The 20,214-nt window shown below is 36.8% G+C and overlaps 1 protein-coding gene across 7 annotated transcripts in view; it reads left to right on the top strand.

Annotated features, from left to right (window-relative positions):
- The window catches only part of ASXL3 (ASXL transcriptional regulator 3), a 186,383-nt gene that overhangs the window by 104,183 nt on the left and 61,986 nt on the right, over positions 1 to 20,214 (top strand). For all 7 annotated transcript variants that reach the window (XM_032859662.1, XM_032859664.1, XM_032859663.1 and 4 more), the window contains one exon: positions 16,961 to 17,124. In XM_032859662.1, coding sequence (XP_032715553.1) covers positions 16,961 to 17,124 — 164 coding nt within the window. The remainder of the gene's footprint in view (positions 1 to 16,960; positions 17,125 to 20,214) is intronic.

The raw sequence follows: 20,214 nt of genomic DNA, 5'->3' as shown, positions 1-20,214 counted from the left end.
GAAACTCAAAAGTCACTGACCTGAACTTTATTATTGGTTCTGCCACTTACTTTCTTGGCAACTGAGGGTAATTCTTATATGCAGTTCATCTGTTTATAAAATTCAAGTGAGAGTTTTACTTAATTTCTCCCTCTCTATCTCTCTTACTCTCTCCCTCCCCCTCTCTCTACGTATATAGTAAAGGTTTACTATATACTATATATAAAAGTTTACTGATTGCCTATTGTATACCAGGAATTTTGCTAAACCCTGGGAGCATGCTTTCAATAAAAAGTCTTTGAATAGGATTTATATATCCTTAGATAAGATCTCTTTAGGGAAGCAGAATTTATTTTTGTTTTATATTCTTAGTGTGTAGCATAATTACCTCTTTTGCATTATTTCCAAAGCTAAATAATTTTACAATTTTTTGTGTAGCCCAAAATGTATGAATGTGTGTTTGTATATAACCTCACTTACATATATGCTGTTATGTTTTTTTCTAGTCTTTTGGGGGTTGAAAAGTAAGTACTTTAATAGGAGTAGCTTCTAAAATAGAAAACTGTAATGGGAGAGTGATATGTAAAGAATGTACTAAAAAATGCTATGTTATAATACCCTAAGTAATTTAAAAGTCAGTGACCTTCAGTTAAAAATGACCTACTACCAATGTCAGTAAAATCAATGCCACATCATGAGTTTAAAACAAATTCAAGGCACAGGGTCCTCCCTATGTAATTACTTGGCTAACTTCAGGATTGGGAGTCAAGAAGAGTGTGTATTATTCCTCGGGATCCTGCCACGTGTTAGGTCTTTAGTCAGGAGCTCTTCTCTTCTAACCACCATAACCTAGAAGCCCTGCGTGGCAATAACTATCTAACATGTTAAAAATTGTATTGTCAGATTATTTCAGCTGACTTGTTAGCAAATTAAAAAGTTGATAAAGGAAACCACTGTGTTCATTTTAACCTAAACTTTAAGAGAAAAAAAGACTGCAAAGTAATGGAATAATGAAGCTACCTTAATGAAGGGATGTAGTAGTGAAATCATATTTACTGCCCATATTTAATGCAGTGGTCTATGTCTTTTGAGATAAATTATCTCATTTAGTACTGCTACAGTTATGTACAGTAGAGTTATTTCCATTTTTCAGCTGAAGAAATTGAGGCCCAGAGGGTGTCAGGGAGGTTTTCTGTAACTGACATGGCAAAGACACTAGCCAGGGTATAGCTAGCTCCGAAGTGTAGACCATTACCTTGGGGGTCTGAATGTCACATCATCCAGCCCTCAGTGTGGACCTGCAAACGTCACAGAGGAGCAGCAGACCCTCTGTCACCTGACGAGTCCAACACATTCGTTAAAATGCAGGTTCTCTAGTTACATGGAGAAGGGCGAGCTAGCAACTCTAAGATTTCCTGTCTATCCTGTAAAATCAGGCAGACGGAGGAAGAAGATGTGACTTAAAATAAGTCCATTAAGGTTAAAAAAAAAAAAAGAACCAAAAAACTGCCAAGAAAAGCTGAAGGTGATTACCAGGAAGCAATGGGACCGATGCCTAAGCAGCAAGCAACGGGAGTAGTGACTTATTCTGCACTGAGGAAGTCCGTGGTGCTTAGGAAGCTTTCAGTAGAGGCCCAGCACTGTAAAATAAAAAGCGAAAACAATGGAAGAATGAAATGAAAAAAAGAGTCTTAAATGTAACCATTTCTAGACAACACCCCATATATCTTTTAGAAAGTGTGGTTTTTGATGTTCTGTGACCTTATGAATCTTACAGAGTAAAAGAATCTCAATGCTGTGAGCATTTTCAAATCGGAATGGTATTTAAGATTCCTCGAGGCATATTTATTTACATTTTGCTCTCCCCTCTTTGCCATTAAGTTGGTAATTCCTTGGGTACAGTGACCTTCCTGTCTGTCTTTGAGGTCCTCCCCGCACCCATTATGTCCCTCTCGTTTAGTAAGAGCTGAATGAGTTGTGAATGAATTGTGTTTAGGTAGCTGAGGGGGGGTAAGTTTGGATGAATGAGGCATCCTGTAGGTTTAAGCATGCTTACACACCCTTGAATAAAAATGGTAAATATAAATATAAAAATAAAAAAAGGAAGGGTCATTCTTGCATAGCAGCAGACACAGCAAAGAAAGATGAACCAGCCAACACCCAGTAGCCAGCCAGACAGGGAGAGCTGTTTCTCCCTGGCGTTCTCCCCATCAGGGTCAGACATTTAATTCATACAGTTTTAGAAATGTGCTCTGAGCCATCATTGCCTTCTCTAGGTAGAGGTACCTGTATAGAACTCCTAACCTGTTGAAATCATTCTGAATTAAAACAAATGGTGGAATCTTTTCTAACTGACATTGGTAAGGCAGTCAAAATCAGAGGTTAGGGTGTAAGTCATCCTTATTGTGAGATTTCCTTAACAGGATATAAAATACTTCTCGTTGTTCTCCAAGTGCTTCCTTTCGGTCTGTGGCAATTCTCAGTCAAATTGCAGACTACTCACCTTATCCAGGTAGCGATTTCACTTGGGTCTGGAACCTCATGCATTGTAGCCAAGGGCCTGGGGCGCTTCCCTGGGGAAACTGCTGGAAGAATGCACTACAGACCTCCTTCAGGTCCCTGCACATGCCAGCTTCCCTGGAGAGGGTGAGGAACACACAGTAAAAAATTACTGGGGGCGCCTGGGTGGCTTAGCTGGGTAAGCGTCCAACTCTTGGTTTCAGCTCAGGTCATGATCTCAGGGCCATGGACTCAGCGGGAAGTCAGCTTGAAGAGTCTCTCCCTCTGGCCTCTCCTCACTTGCTCTCTCTCTCTCTCTCTGTAAAATAAATAAATCTTTCTAAAAAAATTATTAAACATTTGTATCCCTCAATCATTCTAGTCCTTCTGATGGTGATCTTGAAACTTTTACGAGAAATCTATCACTAAGCGTGGGAACCTGTTACTTCTAACATAGGTTTTTGTTTGTTTGTTGATTTTCTTTGGTTTGGTAGTTCTTGTCCAGGCTTACGTATGAAAATTCTGAGACTATTTCTCTGAGTGGCTCTCTGAATAGACATGGTAACAGAGTGAGTGGGTGCAATTGAATAAAATAATGGGTCTAAAGACTGCTTCTCTAATGATGTTAAAATAAAAATAAGTCTGTCACCCATTTTTACATCATACATAGTAGAAACACCGTTCTGATAAGCATACAAACAAATGCTAACAATATGTACTGGGCTCTTTTATTGTCAGAGGGCTTGCAAATTAGTATCATAGTAAATATTAGGTCACCAAGTAATCAGGCAGTAGAAACCGCAGCTGGTGAGATGAAAGGTTGGTGACAGCTGAAAATTGGGTTTGAAGTACGGGTTTTCTTGCCTCATCTGTTGTTTCGTAGCCTCTCTCCTGGCCTGAGCAAAAGATGGAACTCATTTAAAACTTCCCCTATGGAGCTTTCTGTGCTAACTCTGGCTACATTATCATCCCATGGTCTTCAGGGCACTTAGAGAATGGGTTGTAAACATTGAAAAAAAAATGTTTGATTATATTCTCTCCTTCTACTTGTTTTGTATTAATTTCTCACATTTTCCCCTAACTGAAATGTAAGTTCCTTCAATTGGGGGTCATTGACCTAAACCAGTTTTTAATTATGCTTCTTCCTACCTGATCACACAGTAGGAGTTTAAAAAGTACTTGTTAAACAAATCTAGTCTCCTAATGGATTATCTCTGAGAGATTTTTATTAAATGTCTTTACTGAGCCCAACTTCTAGGATTCATTCCAGTGTATTTTATTGGTTTAATCTTTTTGTGGTAAAGAATTACAACTTTGCTGGTTTCATAAAATGTTACAGACTTTTAAAATAAATCAATGAAGGAAAATTAAAATAAAATTCAAATAATGTCCCTAAATCCTATCATCCAAAATAATTTTCCCAGTGTTATATAAACATGATTTGACATCTTTTTTTATAATCACGTGCGTATAACTCTCAGTGCTCATCACAAGAAGGGCCCTTCTTAATACCCTCACCCATCTCACCCATCCCCCTGCCCACCTGCCCTCCAGCAACCATCAGTTTGTTCTCTATAGGTAAGAGTCTCTTGTGGTTTGCCCCCCCACTTTTTTCTTTCCCTTATGTTCATCCTTTTTGTTTCTGAAATTCGACATATGAATCAAATCATATGGTATTTGTATTTCACTGACTAAATTATTTTGCTTAACATAATGCACTCTGCTCCATCTGTGTCATGGCAAATGGCAAAATTTCATTCTTTTTGATAACTGAGTAATATTCCATCATGTATCCATACCACTTCTTTATCCATTCATCATTTGATTGACATTTGGGCTCTTCCCATTTTTTCGCTGTTGATAATGCTGCTGTAAACATCGGATGCACATGCCCCTTTGAATCAGTATTTTTGTATCCTTTGGGTAAATTCCTATCAGTGCAATTGCTGGGTCATAGGGTAGTTCTCTTTTTAACTTTCGAGGAACCTCCATACTGCTTTCCATAGTGGCTGCACCAGTCTGCTTTTCCACCAACAGTGTAAGAGGGTTCCCCATCGGCTACAGCTGCTGTCAAAGAGGTTGCTGCCTGTCTTCTTCTCTATGATGTTGATGGTTTCCTGTCTCACATTTAAGTCTTTCATCCGCTTTGAATTTATTTTTGTATGTGGTGTAAGAAAGTGGTCCAGTTTCATTCTTCTGCTTTTGGCTGTTCAGTTTTCCCAACACCATTTGTTGAAGGGACTTTTTTCCCATTGGATCGTCTTTCCTGCTTTGTCAAACATTAGTTGACATTATACTTGTGAGTCCATTTCTGGGATTTCTATTCTGTTCCATTGATCTATGAGTGTGTTTTTGTGCCAATACCGTACTGTCATGATGACTATAGGTTTGTAATAGAGCTTAATGTCTGGAATATTGATGCTTCCAGCTTTGCTTTTCTTTTTCAAGATGGTTTTGGCTATTCAGGGTCTTTTGTGGTTCCATTCAAATTTTAGGATTGTTTGTTCTGTTAAAAATACTGGTGGTATTTTCATAGGGATTACATTTAGTGTATAGTATAACATTAGTGTAGCATAGTATAGCATTAAATGTCTATACTGCTTTGGGTAATATAGACATTTTAACGATATTTTTTCTTCCAATCCATGAGCATGGAATGTTTTTCCATTTATTTGTGTCATCTTCAATTTCTTTCGTAAGTGTTATAGAACACTTAGTTTCTATTGAACACTTATAGAACATTAGACTTTTTTAATATTTTATTTATTTATTTGATAGACAGAGATTACAAGTAGTCAGAGAGGCAGGCAGGGAGAGAGGAGGAAGCAGGCTCCCCACGGAACAGAAAGCCCAATGGAGGGCTCAATCCCAGGACCCTGAGACCGTGACCTGAGCAGAAGGCAGAGGCTTTAACCCACTGAGCCCCTAGACTTTTTAAGTACAAATCTTTTACCTCTTTGTTTAGGTTTATTCCTCAGTATCTTTTTGTTTTGTGCACAATTGTAAATGGGATCAATTCCTTGATTTCATTTTCTGCTGCTTCATTATTGGTGTATAGAAATTCCACAGATTTTTGTATGTTGATTTTGTAACCTGTGAATTGACTGAAATAATGTATCAGTTCTAGCAATGTTGGGGGGGGTCTTTTTTTTTTTGAAGATTTTATTATTTGAAAGAGGGACAAGCAGACTTCCCCACTGAGGAGGGAGCCCAGTATGAGGCTGGATCACAGGACCTGAGCCAAAGGCAGATACTTAACCAACTGAGCCACCCAGGTGCACCTTGATGGAGTCTTTTGGGTTTTCTACATAGAGTATCATGTCATCTATGAAAAGTGAAATTTGACTTCTTCCTTGCCAATTTGTATGACTTTTATTTCTTTGTGTTGTCTGAATACTGAGGCTAGGACTTCCAGTACTATGTTAAATAACAATGATGAGAGTTACCCAGTATAACTCTCAGGAACATCCTTCTGTTATTCCTGACCGTAGTAGAAAGCATTCAGTTTTTCCCATTGAAGGTGATTTTAGCTGTGGGTCTTTCATATATGGTTTTTATAATGTTGAGGCATATTCTATCTATTTCTACTTTGGTAAGACTTTTTATCAAGAATAAAAAGTTGCTTTATGTCAAATGCTTTTTCTGCATCTGTTTAGAGGATCATATGGTTATTATCCTTTCTTTTATTAATGTGGTGTATCATGTTGATGGATTTGCAGATATTGGACGACCCCTGCAGCCCAGGAATAAATCCCACTTGATCTTGGTGAATAATTCTTTTAATATACTATTGAATTTGATTTGCTAGTATCTTATTGAGAATATTTTCGTTCATGTTCATCAAGGATATTGGCCTGTAATTCTTTTTAGTGGGATGTTTTCTGGTTTTGGAATGAAGGTAATGCTGGCTTTGTAGAATGAGTTTGAAAGTTTTCCTTCCATTTCTGTTTTTTGGAATAGTTTGAGAAGAATAGGTATTAATTCTTCTTTAAATGTCTGGTAGAATTCCTCTGGAAAGCCATCTGGTCCTGGTTCTGGACTTTGTTTGTTGGGAGATTTTTTATTACTGATTCATTTCTTTGCTGGTTACTGTTCAAATTTCCTATTTCTTCCTGTTTCAGTTTTTGTAGTTGAAATGTTCTTAGGAATTTATCCATTTATTCCAGATTGCCTGATTTGTTGGCTATAATTTTTCATAATATTCTTTAATACTTGTTTGTATTTCTGTGGTGTTGGTTGTAATCTCTCCTCTTCAATTTGTAATTTTATTTATTTGGGTCCTTTCTCTTTTTTTCTTATAAATCTGGCTAGGAATTTATCTATTTTATTAATTCAAAAACCAGCTCTTAGCTTCATTGATCTGTTCTACTGTTTCAGTTTGGTGGTGATTGTTGTTGTTGTTGTTGTTTCTATCACTTATTTCTGTTCTAATCTTTATTCTAATCTTTATTCTGCTGGCTTTAGGCTTCATTTGCTGTTTGTTTTCTAGTTCCATTAGGTGTAAGGTTAGTGTGTGTATTTGAGACTTTTCTTCCTTCTTGAGGTAGGCCTGTATTGCTGTATACTTCCCTCTCAGGACCACTTTTCTTGCATTCTAAAGGTTTGGGACCATTGTGCTTTCATTTTCAATTGTTTCCATGTATTTTTTTTTTATTTCTTCTTTAACTTCCTGTTTAACCCATTCATTGTTTAGTAGGATGTTCTTTAGCCTCTATGTATTTGTGGTCTTTCCAATTTTTTTCTTGTGTTTGACTTCAAGTTTCATAGCATTATGGTCAGAAAATATGTATGGTATGATCTCAGTCTTTTTGTATTTGTTGAGGCCTGATTTGTGACTCAGTATGTAATCTATTCTGGAGACTGCCCCATGTGCACTAGAAAAGAATGTGTATTCTGCTTTTTTAAGATGAAATGTTCTGAATATAGCTTTGAAGTCCATCTGGTCCAGTGTGTCATTCAAAGCCATTGTTTCCTAGTTGATTTTCTACTTAGATGATCTGTCCATTGCTGGAAGCAGGGTATTAAATTATAAAATTACTGTATTAATATTAATGAGTTTCTTTATGTTTGTTATTAATTGACTTATATATTCAGGTGCTTCCACATTGGGTACATAAATATTTATAATTCCTAGATCTTCTTGTTGGCGAGACCCCTTTATTATGATATAGTGCCCTTCTCATCGTTTGTTACAATCTTTAGTTTAAAATTTAGTTTGTTTGATGTAAGTGTGGCTGCTGTGGCTTTCTTTTGATGGCCATCAGCATGATAGGCGATTCTCTATCCTATCACTTTCTATCTGCAGGTGTCTTTAGGTCAAAAATGAGTCCCTTGTAGGAAGCATATGGAAGAGTCTTTTTTTTTTTTTTTAAATCCATTCTGATACCCTTCATCTTTTGCGTGGAGCATTTAGTCCATTTACAGTCAAAGTGATTATTGATAGATGTGAACTTAGTGCCATTGTATTATCTGTTAAGTCATTGTTTCTGGAGATTTTCTCTGTTCCTTTCCAGTCTTTGTTGCTTTTGATCTTTCTTTCCCTCTCTAAATCCCCTTTAATATTTCTTGGAGGGCTGGTTTAGTGGTCACTAACTCCTTTAGGTTTTGTTTGTTTGGGAAACTCTTTATCTCTCTTTCTATTCTGAATGACAGCCTTGCTGGATAAAGTATTCTTGGCGGCATATTTTCCCCATTCAGCACATTGATTATATCATGCCACTCTCTTCTGGCCTGCCATGTTTCTGTGGAGAGGTCTGCTGCTAACCTTATTTGTCTTCCTTTGTAATACAGTTAGGGATTTCTTATTGTTTTTTAGCATTTTTTCCTTATCTTTATATTTTGCAAATTTTACTATGATATATCTTGGTGTTTTCCTGCTTTTGTTGATTTTGATGGGAATTCTCTGTGCTTCCTGGATTGGATGTCTGTTTCCTTCCCCAGTTTAGGGAAGTTTTAAGCTATAATTTTCTCCAATAAACTTTCTGCCCCCTTTGCTCATCTTTTCTTCTTCTGGGACTCCTATGATGTGAGTGTTATGCTTTATGGAGTCACTGAGTGCCCTAAGTCTATATTCATGATCCAATATTTTTCTTTCCCTGTTCTTTTAAGCTTCATTATTTTTCATAATTTTTTCTTCTATATCATTTATTTGTTCTTCTGTTTCTTCCATCCTGGTAGTCATTATACCCAGTCAGTTTCACATTTCAGTTATAGCATTTTTATTTTTATTTTTTGGCCTGACTAGTTTTTAATCTCTGCAGTGAGGGACTTCCTGGTGTCTTCTGTTTTTCTCAAGCCCAACTAGTGTCCTTATGATTTTTTTTTTAAATTCTGGTTCAGACATATTACTTATATCTGTTTTAATAAGATCCCTGGTCATGACCTTTTCCTTTGTTTAGGATGAATTCCTCTATCTTGGCATTTTGTCTAGGTCTCTGTCTTCTTCTCTGTGTAAGGAAAGCCTGTTATGTTTCCTGCTCCTGAGAACAATAACTTTATTAGGAAGAGGTCATACACTGTCCAGAGTCTGGCACTTCAGGAAGTGTTTCTGGTGGATACTGTGTGTACTCTGCTGCTGTGTTTTGGCTGCTCTTTCCCTCAGGTCAGTTCTCTGCAGAATTTCTACTTGCCTGCAGTGAGAAGTGTTTAGATCCTGTCCAGTGTGTGGCAAGTTTTACCCCAGTGTTTGCTGGGCCTGCTTATTAAAAGAGGCCTGATCCTATTTCCACTGGAGCTGAAGCTCTACTGTGGTCAGTAGCCTTGGTGCTTTGGCAAGGGTGGGGTTTGTGCTGGTCTTGTGGGGGAGGTGCCTGTTGCTCTGGCTCTCAGACTCACCCTAGTAAAGCAGCACCTGCAGAGTGCAGTGAGGTTAGGCTTGGTGTAATTGGCTCAAGCTTCCACTCTGGGTGCTGTGCTGCACACTGAAGTCTGTCCCATGTTGATGGGTTAAAATGGCATCAGCCTTTTCCTTTGTCCCCAGGGAGGGACACGTACTGCTGTCCAGGAAGCCCTCACAGAAGAGCAACAAGTCTCTCCTCATGTGTCCAAGGCATCCCTCAGATTCCTGCCTTCGCTTCTTCTAGGTCTGGGCCATCTGCTTGCCCGGCAGCACAGTGCATGTGTGTTTGATTTCAGGCATACTGGCTGTTTTAAAACTCCAAACTTTTGAGACCCAGTGCAGCGTGGACCCATGCGGTCCTCTGGGGAGGGTCTAGCTGCGCTGGGGCTTGTGCCGTGTTGTCCCAGAAGGGGGGTCACTCCAGTGCACAGGAGCTTGCAGTTTAAAGGGCAGCATGAGTTCAAGTTAGATGCCCCCAGAACCCCGTTGGGCTTCTGGTAATGGATAGGACAGTGCAGTGGCACCTGCTGGGTCTTTGGTCCCAAAAGGCAAAGCCACCTCTCCTAGATGCACTATAAGAAGGGAGAAAATCTCTCCTAGTGTACGCTCAGACTGTACCATCTATTCCCAGGCCTCTACCCCACTCCTCCACAGGAGCACCTTTACACCCACCAGGCTCTACAGCCATAGCCCAGAACTCAAAAACTCCAGGGTTTAAGCTGTATGGGTTGTAAACACTCAACACAATCAGCCCCCTAGTTTCTCCAGTCAGTGGATTTGGGGATGAGTTTTCCTTGTGTGAGGACCTGTGCGTTGCTTGCTGTCTCGGAAGTCTCTCTCTCTCTCCCTCTCCTCTCTCTGCAATCAAGGCTTCCTCCCCTCTGCAGCAGACACAGTCCCTTTCTTCCCTAGATCATATCTCCATACCTGCTGCCCTCCACACTGTGGCCTCTTCTCTCCTTCCAGTTGTGCAGCTTGTTCTGTCGGTCCTCAGATCGATTTCTTGGGTGTTCAGAATGATCCAGTATTTCTTTAGCTGTGTTGGAGGAACGAGGCAAGCATAGGGTTCTACTACTCTGCCACCTTAACTCCATTTCTGGAGGCTGAAAATCTGAGATCAGGGTGCCAGACAGAGTCAGGTGAAGGCCCTCTTCTGAGTCAGACTTTGCTTATTGTCACATGGTGGAAGAAAGTGATTCGACATCTCTTATTGCGTATCTATAGCCAGAGATCATCTTAGAAAAACTGTGTTCACCATTTTCATTGAAAGTACTAAGTTTAATTAATTTTAGCTGAATAATAAAAAAGTAAAACCAAAAAAAATAAAATTTCTGTACATTGCCACAAAATATATCCATATCTAAAATTCTCTCTATAGGTATTAAGATATGAAAAACTGAAATAGTGATTTTTTTTGGATACTCATTACAACATTGGACAATCCATTATAAAGGATGTATGAATAAACACAATTACAGACACTCCTACCCCCATGTTTTTGTTAGCTTTATTATTTTTAAACATCAGGGTTGCTAACATTTATGTTCTGTTTTGTAACCATTATCTCCATAGTTCTTTAACCTCAGTGCTATTTTTTAATGCATTCAATGCTACCCAATAGACTCATTATAGACTCATTCACTTCATTTGTGAAGTCTATGTGGAATCACACTGTAGATGATTTGCTTTTGTCCTATGATAATTTTTTTCCCCTTAGACTGAATCTTTAAAGTCTGTTTTTCTCTGAGCTCTTTTAGAATCATTCCTCTCTAATTTCTTTGAGACAATGAAGAATTCTTTCATTTTGAACTCTTTTTGTATTTCTTTGAGTAGTTCCTCTTGTAACAAAAGACCCTAGTCGGCCTCTTGCATGGGCTCCTTCCCTCCAGGTGAGTATTATGTCTGTGTCTCTGTGTTTGTGTATTTTATGCATAAATCCTCTGTGGGTTCCCTTCTGGGAAATAGGAGTTTTTATTTTATTTTATTTTATTTTATTTTATTTTATTTTATTTTATTTAAGATTTTATCCATTTATTTGACAGAGAGAGACAGCAAGAGAGGGAACACAAATGGGGGCAGTGGGAAAGGGAGAAGCAGGCTTCCCACTGAGCAGGGAGCCCGATGCGGGCTCCATCCCAGGATGCTAGGATCATGACCTGAGCCTAAGGCAGATGCTTAATGACTGAGCCACCCAGATGCCCGAAATAGGAGTTTTTAAGCTTACAGACTACCTACCCATTGATCAACAAGTACACCAAAGTCTGCAGCCTTCTCAGATGGGTGGTCTTTGAAGTCCCTTGGGTCAAAATAATAAAGAATTTCCCTGACCCTAATTGGACATATTCCCCATGATTTTTATCATGATTTTTATCATGAGGTCAGCCTAGTGTCTTCTTGTATGGCATAGATTCTCACTGTGGTAATTTGGCAAATGATGTTTCTCTTCCCTCCTTCTCTGGACTTCAGCTACTTTACTCTCTCTGGTGTCCAGGAATTAGATACTAAAATGACATCTTTTTCTTCCTCTGAATGCTGTAGGGAGATGAGGTACCAGCTCTAATGAGATAAGACAATCAGATATAATTGGATTGTTTTTAAGCCAATTAAGAGTAAGTGTGTAAGGATAATTAAAATGGGATTAAACATCCTGTGTGGCTACAAATTTAGCAATAAGTTCATCTGCTCTTTGTTCCAAAATTATGGAACATGTTATTGTTTAGTTGGACATCTTTGAAATAGATTTTCTTTTGGTTTTGTCATTAAAAATTATGTGCCTCTCTGAATCTTCTTTTATCAATGATATTCTTAAAGATTTTGAACCATACTAAATAGTAATCTACAGCATAAGTACTGCTTTTCACATTGCTTACAATATATTTTTCGAAGTCTTACAATTTTGTTATTTCTGTAACATTCCTCCTCAGTCAGAATAACTCTTGGTAAATGACCTCAGCTCCTTCATTTGAGATTATTTAGGCCATAAGGGAGAATTAAACAAACTCCTTTCCTATATTTCTCAACATTTTTGTCTCTAGGTTTTGCCTTTGCCTCCACTGCTGAGAAAAGAAGCTTTTCCCTAATTCTTCTCTCCTTATGTTGTTTTTTAGTTGTGAAATACTTTAAACATATAGAAAAATACAAATACTAATAAAGCAAGACACCTATGTCCCTATCTCCTTGACCAAACAAATGTTAGAGTTTGTCAGATTTGCTTTAGATTTTTTTTTAAATGATATGACTTTTGTACTTTTCTGTGTCATATTGGTTGATGATTTTTTTTTCTTTTTCTTTCTTTGTTTTTTATTATGTTCAGTTAACCAAGGTATAGAGTACTTCATTAATTTTTGATGTAGTATTCAGTGATTCATTAGTTGCTTATAACACACAGTGCTCATCACCGCACATGCCCTCCTTAATTCCTATCATCCATTTACCCCATCCCCCACTTCCCTTCAAACAAACCCTCAGTTTGTTTCCTGGAATCCAGAGTCTCTCATGGTTTGTCTCCCTCTCTGATTTCTTCCCGTTCAGTTTTCCCTCCCTTGCCCTGTGGTCCTCTGCCCTGTTCCTTATGTTCCATATATGAGTGAAGTGATATAATAATTCTTTCTGTGCTTGACTTCTTTCACTTAGTATAATCCTCTCCAGTTCCATCCATGCGGATGCAAATGATGGGTATTCATCCTTTCTGATGGCTGAGTAATATTCTATTGTATATATGGACCACAACTTTATCCATTCATCTGTTGAAGGACATCTTGGCTCCTTCCAGTTTGGCTGTTGTGGACATTGCTGCTATGAACCTTGGGGTGCATCTGCCCCTTCTTTTCACTGTGTCTATGTCTTTGGGATAAATACCTAGTAGTGCAATTGCTAGGTTGTAAGGTAGCTTTATTTTTAATGTCTTGAGAAGCCTACAAAACTAAGAAGCAACCCATGGAATGGGAGAAGATAATTTTTTTTCCTCTTATACTGTTCTTGTTTGTCCTTATTTTGAAATAAAGGTATATTAACTTTATAAAGTGAATTGGAAATATTTCTTTATAAACCTATTCTCTAGAATATCTACAAAATGGGAGAGTTCCTTAACAGACTGATAAAACTCATCGTCAGGGCAACTTATATATTCTGTATGTATGTGAAGTGGGGAAGATTCCTGTTTATCCATTTTTTAAGTTTCTGCAAATTTATTCAGGTTTCCTATTTTAAATTAAACTTGAATATTTATAAACCTGAAAATAGTTGGTCTTCAAAGATATTGGATAAAGTCATAGTATTTTATTATGCCACTTAAAATCCATTTTTCATTATGTGCCATGTATACTATATCTAGAATTATGTCCTTACCTTTCATTCCTCTATATTTATACCAAGTCTTACCAGAGATAGATCTATTTCATTAGTCTAATACAAAAAAAAACACAAAAATCAAAAAACAAAACCCCTTTTTTTGGTATTGATGGTCTTCATTGTCCTTTTCTATTTCATGAATGTATACTCTTATTTTTATAATCCTTCCTCCTTTCCCAAATTTTTCTTATTTGTTTATTAACTCCTTGATTCATACACTAATCCTTGAATTTTCAGTATTTTTTTCCTACTCTGTAATAGATACACTTTATCTTATAAACTGAGTTGCATTTCACAAATTTTGGCATTGTCATTTAGAATCCAAATATTTTCTAATTTCTATTAAATTTTCTTCTCTTTAGCTTATGAAATACTTAGAAATGTGCTTTTGAGTGTGTAAATATATAACAGATGTGGGAGGATTGGAGAGTTGCTGTATTTGTGTTGTTGCTACCTAATTAGATGAAATTTAATACTGTTCATCATTATTTGTAGAGACTTGCTGGTCAGTTTTTGTGTGTTTTACTGTTCCTTGAGTGATGACAAACATTGCTTTTTCTAACAGCTCAGTGCAGTGCCTTATGTTAAATTCATTGGTTCAACATTGATTATTGAGTTGTTAAAATTCTCTTATTAAGAAAAGTTTTTTGTCTGATGTCTCCGTTTTTGGTAGAAGATGTTAAGACTTACCACTAGCATCGTGTAATGGCACTTTCCCTTTTAAGTTCTCTCAGTTTCAAGTTTTTGAATGATATGCTGCTTAAATGATTACAGATTTAAGGTCATTTTATCTTCTTAGTGAATTCATCCTTTTATGATCTTTCTCATCCCCAACAAGATTTTCTACCTTTGTTTATGTTGTCTGATGTTAATATTGTTATATTATTTTGTTGTTTTGAGTCTCAGCCTACTAAGTGTTTATTTCATTTTCATCCATTCCTTATGATTTTTAAGTTTATTTCTTGTAAGCAGCATGTAGCTGGGTTGTATTCCTTTTTAAATCTAGTATGAAAACCCATTTATATTTATTTTTATTTTGTTGGACTTAATTTTTAATTTTTCCCCCTGCTTTTATTCCTTCCATTTGATACATTGAGATTTCCTTCTATGCACTTATTTGGAAATATCACTCTTTCTTGTTGCTTCTAATGGTCACCTCTAGAGCTTTAACCAAGCAAAGAACTAGTCCAAATCTCTCCTTCCCAAATCAGACCGGGGTTTATGTAACATTCTCATTTCAGTCAGCTGTCTCATCTTACATGCAGTTATTTTCCATTTTATTTCCTCTTTATTTAACTTATTTCTTTTATTTAACTCTCACTGGTTCTTAGTATTATCCTTCAAAGCTAATATTTACTTGGACCTGCTCTGATCTATTAGTCTCTTAGTTGACCATGGCTTCTGCAACCCATTTATTTCTTCTTTGATTTAATTTCTTCATTTGTTGCGAACAGCCACTAATGATTATTTTAGCAAGATTCTCTATTGAGTTTCCTTTTTTTTTTTTTTAAGATTCTTTATTCATTTGATAGAGAGACAGAGGACAAGCAGAGGGGAGAGAGAGAATCTCAAGCAGACTCCCTGTTGATTGTGGAGCCTGACTAGGGCTCATTCTCAAGACCCTGAGATCATGACCTGAGCTGAAATCAAGCTTGACTAAGCCACCTTGGTTCCCCAATCCTGAAAATGTTCCTATATTATTGCCATCATCTAGGTTGATGCTTATATTCTCTTGACCCTTTGAAGATATTCTACTGCTATCTATTATTCATTGATAAAATTTCTGTGTCTTATTATCATCCCTTTGGATGTAATCTGTTTTTCTAAAAGATTGTTATAAGATACTCTTTTTGTTTTTGATGTTTTGTAACTTCAACACATCAGATGAAAGTGGGTGTTTGTCCTTCTTGAGATTTGGTATATTGCGTTATCCAAGAACTCATAATTTTTTCAGTTCTAAAAATGTGAGCCATTAGCTCTTCAAATACTGCTTGCCCTCCATCTGCTGTTTTGAATCACCCATAGATGTTCTTTCTGGCTGCTTATGCCATTCCCCATATTTCTTGACTATCCTATTTTGACCTGTCATTTTTTTATGCCACATTCTAGATATTTTCATCAACTCTGTATTTTGGTTAATAATTCTTTCCTCTTTTGTGTCCATTACTTTTTTTTTTTTGGTTTAAAAACTAAATTTTCATTTCTAGGTGTTCTGTCTGGTTCTGTTTCAAAGTTGCTTATTCTTTCATCATAGTTCCCTGTTTACTAATAATGACTTTTATTCTGTCTTTTGTCACTAATTATTTAAAACAAGAGTTGGCAATTTTTTCTGCCAAGGGCTGAGTAGTAAATATAGGTTAGGCAATTTCTGGAACAACTATTCAACCCTGAATTGTAGTGCAGAGGCACACCTAGGCAGTTGCTAAACAACTGGGCATTTACTATGTTCCAGTAAAACTTTATTTACCAGAACAAAATTTGGACTGGATATGGCTCATGGGCCATAATTTGCTAACCCTTGATTTAAAATATACTCTATTAAAACAGCTCCCATTCAAGGTGTTCTCTTAACTCAAGTAACTGAAAGTAATTCTTCTCTTTGATGCATCAACTGGCTGTTTGTTAGAGTGGATTATCTTCTTGTATGTCGTAATTTTGAGTTGTGAACTCTACACAGAGCCTTCTGTTGAAGCTCAGTGTGCCTTGAGTTGTAGAATTATCCTTCAAAGTGTGTTGGTATTTTAGACCTTGAAACTAATATTTTTATAAAGGATTGCTTTTTAAATTATTACTCTCAGAATACCCCGAGTAGGAATCTTTTGAACTAATCCAGTGCTTAGTGTTCAGCCTGATATATGGGAAATCACACAACTCTGAGCTAGCTATCAATGCCTCTGTTAAAATTAACAGAACTCTTAGTATTTTTATTATTGATCTATGGTCTTATAGAATCTATAAAAAATTGTAGTTGTTAGCATTTATGCTCCCAAAGTTTTTAAAATTCTGCTTAATTGGAAGACCATAATGAAAATACTTCTTAATCTTGACATGATGCTACTTTGACTAAAATATATAGATGGTATTGAGTGAAGTATACATTATGAAAATAAAATACAAGTAAGACAGGACAAAAACACAAAGGAGCTTTGGAGAGTTCTTTCTGAAATGTCACTTTTTAAAGTGACAGCATTAGATGTATTATTGAATATGTTCAATATGTAGATATATGTGTATGTACATGTGCATGTCTTCCCCAATCTGCAGTGAATTAATGCTCTTGCTTGTTTATCACAGGACACTTGAAATGGACCAAAGCTGAGGACATTGACATAGAAACCCCAGGATCTATTCTTGTCAACACTAACTTGAGGGCATTAATAAATAAACATACGTTTGCTTCCTTACCTCAGCATTTTCAACAATACCTCCTGCTTTTGCTCCCAGAAGTGGATAGGCAGGTAAGTGGGAGTTTTAAGACATTTGATATTTGTCACAAGGTATATTATCATGAAGTGGCAGTTCTATTATCAAAGATGACTGATATGTATGTGGACCGTTTCTATAACAGTATAGTCTATTTATAATATATAGACTATGGTGTGTTTAATTTGCCAAAACAGAACCATTTTTATTATCAGTAGAGAGCCAATTCAAATTTTAAAATACAGCACACTGCTGTGGAGTGAAAACAACAGACCTTTCCACATTGGAAAGGGAAAACAAAGAAATCAAACATTCCATTATCAAATAAATCTTTGAAGTAGCTGCTCCTTTGCCTGGAGGGAATATTGAAGTGCAGCAATAAAAAGCCAGGGTTTCTAAGAAATTATGTAAATGTTTTATTCTCAACTCTTTCCAAAAAGCATTTAAAATTTATGTTTGCAGTTGCCTTCCGAGACTCTATCATCGTGAATATGATTGCCTATAAATAATCACCTTTTATCTTTTTTTTTAGTATAACTGGAAATGCTTTAAGTTTATTTTTGTATTTTTAAAAGCCTCTAAAATAAGGAAATACAAATATAGACCCATAATAGCAGGCATCAATCATCTTCTAAAGCTGTTTCCTTAGAAAAGGAAAAAATATTTCATCACATAAACTTTTATTAAATTTCACAAAAGTTATTAAATGGCAACTAGGAAAAATTTCCTTGTGATTCTTATTTCAATAAATTTTGACACTGTATATAGTTTCCAGTTGATGGACATAATGTGTATGTGTTTATGTATTTGCATTTCAAAATGAGAGGTACATCCATGTACTGAAATCGGCGAGATTGATTCAATATTTCCATATTACTTTGAATAAATTTTCTTAGCTTTGTATTTGATTCCATTTTCTACTAACTTAGCTGCCTTCTTTTGTATATATTTAAAGTGTGATGAGCTGTGGTTTTCTACCACTCATATGCATCTCTTTGGTGGAGATTATTGTTCACATTTAGAAAAAGATTATTTTGATTGGGGGTACATTTCTGTTTGGGAGTTTGCCTTCATTCCATGAAAATTTGCTTAATGTTTACTATGAATATGCTATGTTTTAGGTACTTTGGAGTAATGGAAAGACAGTAAGTGCCTTTTAAGTATTTATTGATGATTAAGTATGCTTTAGTTGGATACATAAGTTATTATTTGTGAATAATCAAAATGTGAGGTAGAAGCAGTTAAGACTAGAGGGAAAAGCACAAGGTATACTGAGCTTTCATATGCAGAAGGGAAAAATCGGAGACAAATTTAAGGTCCTTGCATTCGGCCTTGAGATGTAGGCAGGATTTGAATAAAATAGATGGAAATCTATCAAGTGAAAAGTTCAAAGATACAAAATCAAGAGCTATTTTCGTGGAAGTCTGGATTGTAGGAAGAACCATGCAAAAGAATCTGGACAGACAAATTGGAATTCAATTTTTGAAGATTCCTTGAGTATGAGGCTAAGGAGTCTGAACAGTGTTCTCCCTGTGTTTGCAAAGCCACTGAGGGCTTTTGAGCACAGCTGTAATAGAGTAAGATTGTTGCTTTTTAAGAAAATTATTCTGGCAGTATTGAAAGGGAATGTAGAGATGGGAAGCATAAAAATGGGAAGGGTTGTTAGGAAGCAATTTTAGTTGTTCCAAAAAGGCAAAATGAGGGCTTGAATTTGGAGAATAGTGTTGAAATTAAAGAGGAGGAAGATAATGTGATCATCACCATCATTATCGAGTGGTAGCCCTTTTACATTTTATCAAATAACACTTGAACAAGGTGTAGGGAGAAGCCACTCATCACTCGGGTTTTAAATTTGTGTAGCAGAGAACTGAGTTTGGAAGTTAAGAAAAACTTTTTCTTAGGGGGGATTGGTGAAAGAGACTGATTTATTAGCTCTAGAACTGTTTCCTTCATCTCAGCACAGGAGTGGTTCACCTTGTTTACAGTTCTGTCCGCAGCTCCTGGGATAAGATTTGGCACACACAAGGTACCGAATAAATCTTTTGGAATGAAGAAATGACAGACTGCCCTAGGTTTAGCCAAATATTTCGGTAACCCAGAAGGCCAGGTGAAGCCTAGTATTTTTTTCAACCTGTAGCAATTTCTGTTCATTTCTTCCAGTCAGCGTGAGAAGTGAAAATGAATAAGGCACAGTAGCTGTCCTCATGTAACAAGTAGTCCACCAGCAGATTACTCAGGCAGTAGTTTCGGAGCATGTGCTGTGTACTCTACACACTTTGCTCAATACAGAGGATGAAAGGGGAGAAAGACCACCTCACGCTGATCTACAGTACACTATGCTCATTACTAGGTTAAGAAGGCTAATAACTGGGCAAACCAAATTAGTGTAAGACCAGGAAGAGCAACACAAATGTCAAAGTAGACTTTTAAAGAAAGTCTTCTGTAGGTACAGAGGATGAAGAAATTTTAATCAGAAACTAGTATTGGAGAAGATTTTATCTGTGGAAAGGATACCTCAGTTGAGCCTTGAAGGACTAGTAAAAAAAGTGTTTTGCAAGTAGAGCCAATGGAAAGTGAATTCTGTAGAGGGAGAGCATGTCATTTATAAAGATCTGCTGCTTGTGTTCCAGAAGATTTAGTAGTTCTGTATGACTGGCTCCTCCTATGGGGGGAAAGTGGTGAGCTCCCCTGCTGACAGGGAGTATGGTTTACAACTTTGGTGACCTGGTTGCAGGTTAAGCTCTTTGAACTTTTTTCTGAAACCAGTGGATGCCATCATAGAGTTTTTCAAATGAGGAATGACCTGCTTACAATAATGTAAACAGATATTTTCATGCCTGGACATAGGGGAGGGAAAAAGGATAAATGAAGTGCACTCTGTATTTTCTCCTAGGAACTAGTAACCCTGTGAATGATGGATTGGACAGGCAGAAAGATAAGACACAGGGAAACTGGGTAAGAGACAATTGCAGTAGTTGAGATATGAGATAACAGTATGACCTTGGGCATTGGCCTTGGAAATGAGAAGAAAGGACTGAATTCCAGACATAGTTTTCAACCTACTTGAGTAGGAATAAATGACAGATTGCCTGTGGGATAGGGTTGTAAAGGGTCTAGAAGGCAAC

This window comes from Lontra canadensis, unplaced genomic scaffold (genome assembly GCF_010015895.1).
Source record: "Lontra canadensis isolate GAN:19392208 unplaced genomic scaffold, GSC_riverotter_1.0 scaffold17, whole genome shotgun sequence".
Lineage (NCBI taxonomy): Eukaryota > Metazoa > Chordata > Mammalia > Carnivora > Mustelidae > Lontra > Lontra canadensis.
The sequence above is the reverse complement of the archived record's forward strand: the minus strand, read 5'-3'. Positions and strand labels throughout refer to the sequence as shown.